General features: G+C 45.4%; 1 protein-coding gene across 1 annotated transcript in view; it reads left to right on the top strand.

The window, feature by feature from the left end:
• Positions 1 to 13277, top strand: part of LTA4H (leukotriene A4 hydrolase) — a 109388-nt gene extending 96111 nt beyond the window's left edge. Inside the window, exons 17-19 of the mRNA XM_075344741.1 lie at positions 5621 to 5703; positions 6485 to 6589; positions 11146 to 13277. Of these exons, the coding sequence (XP_075200856.1) occupies positions 5621 to 5703; positions 6485 to 6589; positions 11146 to 11266 (309 nt within the window). The 3' untranslated portion in view covers positions 11267 to 13277. The remainder of the gene's footprint in view (positions 1 to 5620; positions 5704 to 6484; positions 6590 to 11145) is intronic.
• Positions 13278 to 13730: the final 453 nt, after the last annotated feature.

Genomic DNA, 13730 nt, shown 5'->3' with positions numbered 1-13730 from the left:
GGCAGATGAAACTGCGACCAATCCTGTACTAATGCATCCGCCGCCAGAGCTCTGTGATCCTGAGATCGTGCCATGAAGGCCGGGACCTTGTTGTTGTGCCGTGACGCCATGATGCATGAGGCGCCTCAATGGGTGTGACTGACTCTGAAGAAGAGATTGCACCCCTGCTTGCAGAGAAAGCTGTTTGTCCAGTGGTAGCTTGACTACCGCTGACTGGGTATGAAACTCCATCCCGAGGTAGGTCAATGACTGGGTCGGTGTCAACTTGGATTTTGGAAAGTTGATGATCCACCCGAACTGCTGGAGAGTCTCCAGAGCGACGGTAAGGCTGTGTTGACACGCCTCCCGAGACGGTGCCCTGACTAGGAGATCGTCTAAGTAGGGAATCACCGAGTGGCCTTGGGAGTGTAGGACCGCCACAACGGATGCCATGACTTTGGTGAAAACCCGTGGGGCTGTCGCCAAGCCGAAAGGCAATGCCACGAACTGAAGGTGTTCATCCCCTATGGCGAAACGCAAGAAGCGTTGATGTTCGGGTGCGATCGGCACATGGAGATAAGCATCTTTGATGTCGATCGATGCGAGAAAGTCTCCCTGTGACATCGAAGCGATGACCGAGCGGAGAGATTCCATCCTGAACCGTCTGGTTCTCACATGTCTGTTGAGCAGTTTGAGGTCCAGAACGGGACGGAATGAACCGTCCTTCTTTGGCACCACGAACAAGTTGGAGTAAAAGCCGCGCCCCTGTTCCTGAGGGGGGACGGGAATCACAACTCCTTCTGTCTTCAGAGCGGCCACTGCCTGAAGAAGTGTGTCGGCCCGAGCAGGGGGGGGGGGAGGTTGTGAAGAAACGAGTTGGAGGACGAGAGGTGAACTCTATCCTGTAACCGTGAGACAGAATGTCTCTCACCCATCGGTCTTGAACATGTGGCCACCAGGTGTCGCCAAAGCGGGAGAGCCTGCCACCGACCGAGGATGCAGTTCGGGGATGCCAAGAGTCATGTGGAGGCCGCCTTGGAGGCAGTGCCTCCGGCAGCCTTTTGGGGGCGTGACTTAGACCGCCACGCGTAGGAGTTCCTCTGACCTTTCTCCGGCCTATTGGACGAAGAGGATTGGGACTTGGCGGAGGGGCGAAAGGACCGAAACCTCGCTTGTATCTTACGTTGCTGAGGTCGCTTCGGTCTGGACTGGGGTAAGGAGGAGTCCTTTCCCTTGGATTCTTTAATAATCTCATCCAATCGTTCTCCAAACAATCGGTCGCCAGAAAACGGCAAACCGGTTAGGAATCTCTTGGAAGCCGAGTCTGCCTTCCATTCGCGCAGCCACATGGCTCTAAGGACTGCCACAGAATTAGCGGATGCCACCGCTGTACGGCTAGCAGAGTCTAGGACTGCATTCATGGCGTATGAAGAAAACGCCGACGCCTGAGAAGTCAAAGACGCAACCTGCGGAGCAGAAGTACGTGTGACCGCATTAATCTCGGTTAGACAAGCCGAGATAGCTTGGAGTGCCCACACGGTTGCAAAAGCCGGGGCAAAGGACGCGCCCGTGGCTTCATAGATGGATTTCACCAGGAGCTCTATCTGCCTGTCAGTGGCATCTTTTAGCGATGAGCCATCTGCAACAGATACCACAGATCTAGCCGCCAATCTAGAGACTGGAGGATCCACCTTGGGACACTGAGCCCAACCCTTAACTACGTCAGAGGGGAAGGGGTAACGTGTGTCAGCAAGGCGCTTAGTAAAGCGTTTGTCCGGAACCGCTCTGGGTTTCTGGACAGCATCCTTGAAGTTAGAGTGGTCGAAAAACGCACTCAGTGTACGTTTGGGGAACCGAAACTGGTGTTTCTCCTGCTGAGAAGCCGACTCCTCTATAGGTGGAGGCGGGGGAGATAGATCTAACACCTGGTTGATGGACGAGATAAGATCATTTACTAAGGCGTCCCCTTCAGGTGTATCAAGGTTTAGGGCAACGTCATGGTCAGAGCCCTGAGCTGCGACCTCCGCCTCGTCCTCCAGCGAGTCCTCCAGCCGGGAACCTGAGCAGCGAGATGAAGCTGAGGATTCCAAGCGGGCCCGCTTAGCTGGTCTGGGGCTGTGGTCCGTGGAGGAGTCCTCCACGTGAAACCTAGAGCCCACCCCGGGAGCGCGCTGCGGCGTGGACCGAGAGGGACCTGGAGGCGCCGATCCAACAGTGTCCTGGGTCTGTGTAAGGACCGGTCTGGACTGCAAGGCTTCTAGCAGCTTGGCAGACCATTTGTCCATAGACTTAGCCATGGATTGTGAAAGTGACTCAGAGAGCTTCTCAGCAAAAACTGCAAACTCTGTCCCTGCCGCCTGGACAGTGGTAGCAGGGTGGTCTACCTGAGCCGAGGGGCCCACTAGTGACCGAGGCTCCGGCTGAGTCAGTGTAACAGGGGTCGAGCATTGCTCACAGTGAGGGTAGGTGGAACCCGCAGGCAACATAGCCCCACAAGAGGTACAGGTCGCAAAGAAACCCTGTGCCTTAGCGCTCTTGCTCCTTGTGGACGACATGCTGTTGTGTCCCAGGAGAGTGATCACAGAGGGTATAAGGGAAGAGTATACAGCCCGGCCGAACAGAGATAGATATATATATATAGATATATATATATATATATATATATATATATATATATATATATATATATATATGATATATAATACGTATCTATTCAGGCACCCCAGGGAGACCAGCACCGGATGACCGGTGTGGCTTACCGACCGCTAAAAAGCGGCGTGTGTGTCCTCCAGATTCCCTGCTCCAGGTCTCCCAGCGGTGAAGAGCTCTTTCCTGATGATTCTCCCGCGCAGAATGTCTGAAAAAAATGGCTGCTGGACCTCTCAGAGGGGGAGTGGAGCGGTAGGCGGCACCAGGAAAAAGTGCGGGAATCTGGGGTCCCTATTGTGATCAAAGAGGGGGGAGGAAGCATACAGGATGCTCCGGCCCTCACTGCCGACGTCAGGACGGCTGTCCCGCCCCTACCCTGACAGACAGGTCCGGGGGCGGGAGTTTTGCCAGTAGGCCGCAACTGAAGCCGGGGACTAAATTTATGACCGCGGCCGACAAGCAGGCGCGGTCGGCGCGGAAGTCCCCCGGCTTTCACGGATCAGCAGCCGCTGTGTGTCCCAGGCAGCGTCCGGTCGGCTGTCCCGCCCCTACCCTGACAGACAGGTCCGGGGGCGAGATTTTGCAAGTAGGCCGCAACTGAAGCCGGGGACTAAATTTATGACCGCGGCCGACAAACAGGCGCGGTCGGCGCGGAAGTCCACCGGCTTTCACGGCCTAGCAGCCCTTGCAGCGTCCGGGTGCCAGGCGCTCCATGAACCGTTCCCATGGGGACACAGAGTACCTGACAGATGCAGGGCCCGGTCCCTGATGAAGAAAATACTCCGGTCCGGCAGATTCCACACAGGGGCTGCGGAGGGAGCACGGTCCCAGTACCTGGATGACCGCTCAGGATCCCACTTCTCCCAGAGCCCCCAAGGGATGGTGAAGGAAATACGGCATGAGGCTCCGGCCGTCGTACCCGCAATGGGTACCTCAACCTTAACAGCACCGCCGACGTAGTGGGGTGAGAAGGGAGCATGCCGGGGGCCCCGTGGGAGCCCTCTTTTCTTCCAACCGATAACATCAGCAGCTGCTGCTGACTAAAATGGGAATGCATGAGTGGATGTGTGCCTCCTTCCACACAAAGCATAAAACTGAGGAGCCCGTGAGGCACGGGAGGGTGTATAGGCAGAGGGGAGGGGTTACACTTTTGAGTGTAATACTTTGTGTGGCCTCCGGAGGCAGAAGCTATACACCCCAATTGTCTGGGTCTCCCAATGGAGCGACAAAGAAATGTTCCTGTTCTAATTGTGGAACTTACTTTCATTCCAAGATCTATTAATTAAAGTTCCAGAATTAGAACAGGTACATTTTTATTTTTTAGATATCTGAGATAAAAGTCCACCGGTACATGCTGTGTCTGACCGTACAGGGATGTGGTGCAATCATACCACAGCTCCTGGGATGGGGAGGACACAAAATCGCATACAGATGTTACAGCATGAGAGCACAGCAGATTCTTTCTGTGAGGTACAACATTTTTTTTTTTTTTTTTTTTTTTTTTTTTTTTAGTTTTTTAAACAGGCCAGGATAGCAAAACATAGGGCTAGCCAGCTGTTTATTGGATAAAAAAAACAAACAGGAATTTGTAGCATTGCATAAAACAGAACATATAGGAAAAAAAAATTACATGCTAGTTTTTCCAGGGAAATGTTTTACCTCACAGAAAGGAGCAGCTGCAATTTCACTGCATATGGAATTTTATTCCTATTTTCCAGTACATTGAATTTTTTTTTTTTTTTTAATTTGTTGTTACCGGTTAACTTGACAGCCTCATATGGCTTTGTCAATGGATTAAAAAAACAGGTATAGTTCTTGGGGGCGGAGGTGGGGTTGGGTGGGGGAAACTGAAAGGGAAGAAGAAAAAAAACAAACTGAAAAATCACTCGTCATGAAGAAGATAAAGGTAGTCTGTCATCTGAAAATTAATTTTAAGCAATGTCTAGGTGCCTGATGCATTTGTGGCATGGTCAGGTCATTCAGTGTACCTTCTCACCTACTTGTTTTCCGTCTATCTCCGCCCTTCTCTTTTCGTAGTAAAGCCAGGGTTGTCAAAGAGGATGGAAAACTAGTAGTCGTCCTTTTTTTTTTTTTTTTTTTTTTTTTTTTTTTTTTTTTTTTTCACCATTCCAAAGGTGTACCAAGCGCCTGTGCTTGTTTAGAAGTCGTTTTGTATTAACTTCCTTTAATAGGAGTCCTAGGATTGTAGTGATTGACAGTCTGTTTATACTTGCATACACACTAGTCTCAGTTACCACCTTGAAGAACAATTTTAGTGCTCTTCTTATTATACAGGACTTGTATTTTTTCTGCACTTCCAGTAGCCAAAACGCTTATTTTTTGTCATTTTAGCTACTAGATGCATTAACCTTTTAGCAAGTTAAGTTGACAATCGTGCTTTAAAGGGGATATCTACTACTAGGACAACCACTTCTCATTGCCAATGTTTGCCCCATTAAAAAGAAAAAAAAAAAGCTTATACTGTACTCATCGCCTGTGTTGACACTGTTACAGCAGTATATGCATTTGTGTTCACAGGGCTCACATGAGATTGGGTGACAATCAGCACCAGCTTTACTGACTCCGCCTTCTAATGTATAAGTAACAGGAAGGGAGTGGCCAGCCACAGCCCTCGCGCCTGTTGATTACTCATACATCTGAAGGTGGAGACAGGAAAGCCAGCACTGATTGGATGTGGAACACATGTGACAATCTCACGTGGGCCCCGGTAACATTGCTGGAGCTATGAGAGCATGGGAGGTGAATAAAAGATTTTTTATTTTTTTTTTACGTTTAATGGGAGCAAACATGGTGAATGAGAAGGGGTGGTCCTAGTAGTGGACAATCCCTTTAAGGATGTATTCTTGATTTTGTGCATTGTTACTAAAGAGCTTGAAATCGCTGTTGTCCAAATAAGTGTACAATATCATTTTTCACGTAATACAACATGGATGTAGAATATTGACTCTGATTTCATTTTCATTCTGAGCAGGAGCCATTGCCGGTGTCTCATGTGAAATGTATGCAAGAGGTATACAACTTCAATGATGTCAAGAACTCCGAGATTCTGTTTAGGTATGTAGGACCAAAACTGAGAAACTTAATCAGGTAGGATTGGGATAAACCTATTAACCCAGTGAGGACATTTAAGACCTGGTGCTAATCAATGAGAAGTGTTTTTTTTGTTTTTTGTTTTTAAATCTGCGCTTTAAGGTGCTTTAAATCTAAGTCCCCTGCCTCCCTGTCTTTTTATACCCTACCTCCGGCATCATCACCTTTCAGCCTCTCTCCATCTTGTGACCGTAACTGCTGGCTGGCCACAAGTCAAAATTGCGTCACAAGCTTTCAATACAAATCTATAAGAGCCATAAGGCCAGGCAAAGCTCTTATAGACTTGTACTGAGTTGTGACCTTTGCCGTTCCATGGAACACTGCAGCTGTCATCAGGTCAAAAATTGCTTGAGACAGACAGGATTGGCGTTGATAACAGATGAAGATGCAGGAGGGTGTGTATAAGACAGGGGACAGAGGACTTAGATTTAAAGCACCACTCAAGCGGTAAAAACAAAGGAGAACACTTGAGTGGTTCTTTAAATATCAACCTGCATTTTTTCATAATAATTTAATAAAGAATGTAAGTAACGTTGATTTAATAATTCTACCTATCAGTTTGATCTAGATTTACCCTCTTCCTGCCTTTCATTTTTAAATGGCAAGGCTGCTGTAAAACATTTACAAATATCTTTTGACTGCTACCAGGATTTATATACATTACCTTTTATTTTAAATATAGTTATAAATCTTCGTATTTTATAACGAGCCTTTTTTCTTTTTCTTCTTTCCTTCACACTTCTAGATGGTTACGACTTTGTATTCTTGCAAAGTGGGAAGACGTTATTCCTTTAGCTTTAAAGATGGCAACAGAGCAAGGTCGGATGAAATTTACACGTCCTTTGTATCGGTAAGATAAAAAGGATTCTGGATAGTGTTGAGCGGACCCGGATCGGCAAAACCCAGATCCACACGGTTCGAGAGTCCGATCAGAGTCCGACCAGTACCCGGGATTTGGGGTGCACGTTCCAGATCCGGGAATTTTTTTTTTTTGTTTAATTTTTTTTCTTCTCTCGCTCTCGTCCCGGATCCGGCTCCCCATTCATCTCTCTCGTCCCGGATCCGGCTCCCCATTCATCTCTCTCGTCCTGGATCCGGCTCCCCATTCATCTCTCTCGTCCTGGATCCGGCTCCCCATTCATCTCTCTCGTCCCGGATCCGGCTCCCCATTCATCTCTCTCGTCCCGGATCCGGCTCCCCATTCATCTCTCTCGTCCCGGATCCGGCTCCCCATTCATCTCTCTCGTCCCGGATCCGACTCCCCATTCATTTACATAGCCGCGGATTCCGGATCGGATCCGGACTTCGGCGGCAACCCGATCTGGATCTGTCGGACCCGGATTATAACCGATCCGCTCAACTCTAATTCTGGAGCCAATCTTAACCTTTTACTTTTCTACGTATACACAAAACTATGCACTAATTGAATTATCTGTTTGGAACTTATTTCTTCTATGAAGGGCTACAGATCCCTTGTGTAGATATAGGATAAATGTCATGGTGCCTGCATTTACTGCTAGGGGAGCTCACTGCAAAATGTTACATATTGAAATTAAAGAGAACCTGTCAGGTCCAATATGCAGCCAGAACCACAAGCAGTTCTGGGTGCATATTGCTAATCCATGCCTAACTGTCCCTGTATACACTAGTATAGATAAAGAGATCTTTAGAAAAGTAATTCTAAAGATCCTATATGATATGCTAATGAGGCCAGCAACTAGTCTCAATGGCATGGGCTTTCCCGGACTAGTCTACCCTCTTAGCATGCCCACAGGGACGTGCAAACATGCTATTCAATGCCCAGAGTCCTCAGTGGTGATGCGTCTGTCCATTGCCACCACCTCAGACGCCGGGTTTAGGCTCAGTGCGCATGACCAGAAGTCCTGGCAATTCTGGTTATGCCACTATGAAGTCGGGTGTACACGTCCCACCTTCAGAGAGGTCTAGTACCTATGACCGGAAGTGCCGGGACTTCTGATCATGCGCACTTAGCCTAAACCTAGTGTCTGTGGCTGTGACAACAGACACAGGTCTGCGCGTCACTACTCGTGCCAATAGGTATTGACTAGCATGTTAGCACGCCCACCGAGGCGTGCAAAGAGCTCTGACAAGTCAGGGGAAAATCACTCTAGCAACTAGTCGCTGGCCTCATTAGCATATTATAAAGGATCTTTAGAAATACTTTTTCTTGTGATCTCTTTATCTGTGCTACTGTATACAGGGACGGTTAGGCAGGGATTAGCAATATGCACTCAGAACTGCTCCTGGTTCTGGGTGCATATTGCCCCTGACAGGTTCCCTTTAAAGGGAATCTGTTAGAAGGTATTTGCTATTTAAGTTGAATACAGCATGAAGTAAGGGTTAAAACAGAGTTCAGGGACTTCTCATTGTTCAGGCTACAGTGTCATACTGGCAGTCAAGCACACCCCCTCCTGTGATTGACAGTGAGGTGTCAATCTCTATAGGAGAGCCTTGTGTGGACTGGGTAGCTCTCTTAGCTTTGCTTCCTGGCTAAATCTAAATATTCAGATTGTGTCAGATCGGCTGCAGCCAGTAATCTAAGTGATACATCGTTGGATTCAGGATCTCTTTACCTACATCATGCTGTTCTCAGATAAGGTAACAAAAACCTGCTGACAAATTATGATTAATAATAAAACCATATCCAAAAATTCACCTGAGAGTATTCTGTCTGCCTGCATTTGCCACTATTGTAAAATATGTTGTATTTTTCTGATTAGAGATGTATATTTGTTTTGAGGGTTTTAAATTAAAAATAGCCTTTATTTTCTAACATTTAATGCTACTTTCTTGTTAAATTCACTGCCATTGCAGCAGTCCCTATAAATTCTGTTTTTATTTCCTGCTTCAATGATACGCTGCAGTCAATCATTCAGCATGAGCAGCGCACATCACTGCTGAGACTAGTACTTGGCTGCAGCAGTCACGTGACTGTAAATGACATCACTACATTTGTAAAACACTGACAGCTCCTGTGGGAAATCAGTTTGTGCAGATTTTTGGATCTAAAAATTATTTTTTTATAGCGCCTCAGTATACCTTTTTAAAGTAGCTCTATATACTTTGCACTGTTATAGAAAATTTACACAATCGTGCCAATGGGAGGGGGGGGGCGACTTCCCCCCCACCCCCACCCCCCATCAAGGTTACATTTTCTCTTCTAGTCAGCTTGCTGTTCTGCTTATAATTGGTCTGTGCATGCAAAATGGATAATATTCACAGGCAGCACACTATCCAGTGCAAGTCCATGTTAATTAACAAGACATAAGACTTTTACATACAGCGCAATGATGTGTTGTGTATAATTTCTATATTACACTTACACACTACATTGATCCATATTTTGGGTCCTACTCTCCCACTAAGTGAGTGGGTGTGGAAAAAGGAAAAAAAAAAAAAAAAAAAAAAATCGCACAGGTTACCAGCCATGTTATGCAGTTTTCATTGATCTATGACAATGCATTTCATAGGGTAAGAATTAAGCCTTTTATTAAACTGTTCATTCAAAATAAGAGAAAAAGGAGCCAGCACGATCTGAAATTGGCATGCATTATATAAAAAGTGCAAATTCACATATTTATTCCAACTGTACTATAATAAAAAAATGAGATTTTTAGCAAATAATTGATCAATTCTTTGAGCCACCCCTGCCAACGTTACGGCAAATCTCAATAGGGGGGTCCTACACTATAATGTATTTCATATGCCATGCGGCCTCCTAGATCAAGTTAAAAGCAGAACCATAATGGAGCACACATACCTGTAACCTGTATATAGCCGCTTCCATTTTGCAAAAGAGGCAATTGTGGATAGAGGCCAGCCCAGGTCCCAGTATGTGGAGCAAGCTCTACACTGTACTACCAGGACTATATCAGAACTGACCCTCCCAGTGCCAGACAGCAACCATTGATAAAGGCGGACCAGATCAAAGTATGGTGCTTAATTAGCAATGCCTGTGGAAAGGGGTGAGGCAACTGAATGTGAACAGCTACCAACAGGAGGAATATATTGCAAACCAAAATCAGGCGTGCATGGTATGGTGATGGTCAGTCACAAGAAATTGTAGCATAACTACAGTCATAACAGAGAAAAAGGAGCCAGCACGATCTGAAATTGGCATGCATCATATAAAAAGTGCAAATTCACAGATTTATTCCAACTGTACTATAATAAAAAGAGATTTTTAGCAAATAATTGATCAGTTCTTTGAGCCACCCCTGCCAACGTCACGGCAAATCTCAATAGGGGGGTCCTAACCTATATTATGTATTTCATGTGCCATGGGCTGGCCTCTATCCACAATTGCCTCTTTTGCAACATAGAAGCGGCTATATACAGGTTACAGGTATGTGTGCTCCATTATGGTTCTGCTTTTAACTTTATTCTGTATTTCATGTGCCAAGCGGCCTCCTAGATAAAGTTAAAAGCAGAACCATAATGGAGCACACATACCTGTAACCTGTATATAGCCGCTTCTATGTTGCAAAAGAGGCAATTGTGGATAGAGGCCAGCCCATGGCACATGAAATACATAATATAGGTTAGGACCCCCCTATTGAGATTTGCCGTGACGTTGGCAGGGATGGCTCAAAGAATTGATCAATTATTTGCTAAAAATCTCAATTTATATTATAGTACAGTTGGAATAAATCTGAATTTGCACTTTTTATATGATGCATGCCAATTTCAGATCGTGCTGGCTCCCCTCTCTCTGTTTGGTTGTAGTTATGCTACAAATGTCTGGTGGCTGGTCACCACCATGCTATGCACGCCTAATTTTGGTTTGCAATGTATTCCTCCTGTTGGTAGCTGTTCACATTCAGTTGCCTCACCCTTTCCACAGGCAATGCTAATTAAGCACCATACTTAGATCTGGTCCGCCTTCATCAATGGTTGCTGTCTGGCACTGGGAGGGTCAGTTCTGATATAGTCCTGGTATGTGTAGAGCTTGCTCTCCATACTGGGACCTGGGCTGGCCTCTATCCACAATTGCCTCTTTTGCAACATAGAAGCGGCTATATACAGGTTACAGGTATGTGTGCTCCATTATAGTTCTGCTTTTAACTTTATCTAGGAGGCCGCGTGGCACATGAAATACATAATATAGTGTAGGACCCCCCCTATTGAGATTTGCCGTGATGTTGGCAGGGGTGGCTCAAAGAATTGATCAATTATTTGCTAAAAATCTCAATTTATATTATAGTACAGTTGGAATAAATCTGTGAATTTGCACTTTTTATATGATGCATGCCAATTTCAGATCGTGCTAGCTCCCCTCTCTCATTCAAAATAAGGAATGAAAAAGAGTTTTTTGTTGTTTTTTTTTTGCATGAAATGTGAATATTATCCCAGCCTGAACAGCTTTACTTTTTGTATGTTCTTTAGGGACCTTTACAACTTTGACAAAGCTCGGGACCAAGCAGTCAGCACTTTTGTGAAGAATAGAGCCTTCATGCATCCGGTGACTGCAATGCTGGTGGCCAAAGACTTGCATGTGGATGGATAATGTACCATTATATAGCAAACATCACTCTTTTTGGAAGTTTTACTCAAGTCAGATGTTTTAGAAATTACAGCCTTAATCATGGGATTGCAAAAAAAAAGTCCATATATTCTTTGTATGTTCCACGCTATAATAAATCATAATGGTGAGATTTTTAAGAATATCATGCTTGTACTTTTATTATAGGTATATTTGCACAGGCTATGAAACTATTTGTGGAGAAAGAATAATTACAAGATTCTCTCCATGCCAGTATACCGTAACACAAATTGCCATAAGCTTTATTTTCTATCCTTCACTGCACATAAAAGCTAGGATCTAGGGCAGGGGTCTCAAACTCGGCTGGGTGTATGGGCCGCACAGAGGAAAAAAAATAATTTGGAGAGGCCGTATTCTTTGCAGGACAAAGTGACATTTTTATTTGTACTTTTTTATTTTTTATTACACACCTTTTGGATTACTGATTTTGAACATTTTTTCACTTATTATAACAAATGTGCACATTCTTTGTTTAAATTATTAAAAAAAAAAAGGTAAAGTCATGCCTTTTGGTTTTTTACATTGTAACAGTTACAAGAAAGGGATACAATTAGTACTATATAGAAATTTTGCCCAACATCTTTTAGTAATGTTCCCCATCTTGTTGGAATGTGCCCATCCTTGTCCCCTTGTAGTATTGTGCTCATCCTAGTCCCCATCCTATAGTAATGTGCCCATCCTGTAATAATGGGGAGCGGTCTCTGGCCCCAGCTCCACAGTGATTGGAGAGATCGGTCACAAGACTGGTCTCTCCAATCAGAGCTGGGGGTATATGAAACAGGTCACCCAGCTCCGGCCAATGATCATTGCTATATCTGCACTGATCATGGCTTGATTTCAATGTTTCAGCTATTTTCAATGGCTGAAACATTACAGTGGCTGTGATTGGCTGAGCGGTGTTAGTCAGCCAATCACAGCCTCCTAAGGTCCGGGGAGGAGACACCACCCTTCCTAAAGTCAGGGAGAGGTCCCCTCCTCCCCAAATCTAAGGTATTTGCAAAGCGATCCCAGCCACCAGGGCTCGGGGCTGCAATTTCACCATGATGTACCCAGTACATCATAGCTCGCTAAGGGGTTATTGTACCGTCCTACCTACACCCCCCCCCCCTACACACACACACACACACAGTGTTCACTCGGCTGCCTTATCTCTGCTTCTTGCGGTCTGCAGGCCCGTGCCCCTGGTAACTATCACGGCCAGTGCAGGGGCCGCAGCCCGTGTCAGATGAATGTTTTGCTGATGCTGTGCACAACGTTCCAATGTAGCCGGAGCTGTCCACCAATCATAGGTAAGCAGCAGAGGTCAGGCAGTTTCCATTGGCGGAATAGTTGTGCACAGAGCGCTGGACTCAGAGCGCAGCACCAGCAAAACATTCATCTCACAGCCCCTGCACCGGGCACGATAGTCAACAGGGGCTGGTGGCCGCACAAAGTAACCTGAGGAGCCTCATGCGGCCTGCGTGTTTGGGACCTCTGATCTAGATGTGCTAAGTCAGGAGTCAGAAAACGTCTCTTACCTCTGGCTTTTCTGCACCCAGTTCTTTATCATCAACGTCCTGCTCCCTATCTGCATATGTTTCTCTGGAACCTGGTTTTTTTTTTTTGTTCTTGCATCATAAGTTAGGGAAACTATTTGGCTAAAGCACATGTGGAACACAAGATGGACAATTTTTCATATGTGCTGTTGAACACTTCTGTAAGGAGGGAGCCAGTTGTATGAATTTCCTAATAGTTATACTTTAATACACTTTTCATTTTTCACCTATAACTTTCTCATATGCCAAATAAACAAAATGTGTAGTACATACTTGACTGCCTAATATTGATGGTCTAAAGCTGTGAGCCAATAAATCCACAAATGCTGAAATCTTTTTATTCAGAAAGTATAAAATTCATAATACTTTTTCTACTTGTATAAAAAAAATTCATAATTTTTGCTTTTGTGTTATCAACCAATAAAGCCAGGCTTACAATCCTTGCCCTGTGTCAGAAGACCATTTATTTTGCCTACTCATCCTGTGATGGCTACAACTGCTTAATTTCCCAACATGATCTCTTGGGCTACATTCACACAATGAGTATTTCATAATCAATGAAGTATTTCTGCACCTATAATGTAAACAAGCTTATGTGCAGTTTTTTTTTCATTGTTTTGGGGAGGTGAAAAGGAAGGCGATTCTATGTTTTTTGACTCTGCAGCTCCTCTTTTTGGTATGTCAGGTCTTAAATAAAGCTTTTTAGATACTTCCTGGTCTTTAACAAAACTTGTGAAATATCCACAGGTAAGGTTAAGAACGCACATCCATCTTTTCTGCCGTTTGTAGGATCCGGCGCGCTCCTGTACAGTCTACAGTACAGTGGCTGTGAGACAAGCTCCGGTCACATGCTGTCATGTGACTAGGAAGTTGCAGTGCAGCCACTGTACTGT

This window comes from Anomaloglossus baeobatrachus, chromosome 4 (assembly GCF_048569485.1).
Source record: "Anomaloglossus baeobatrachus isolate aAnoBae1 chromosome 4, aAnoBae1.hap1, whole genome shotgun sequence".
Classification (NCBI taxonomy): Eukaryota; Metazoa; Chordata; class Amphibia; order Anura; family Aromobatidae; genus Anomaloglossus; species Anomaloglossus baeobatrachus.
Note: the sequence above shows the minus strand (reverse complement) of the source record. Positions and strands in the feature narration are given on the sequence as shown.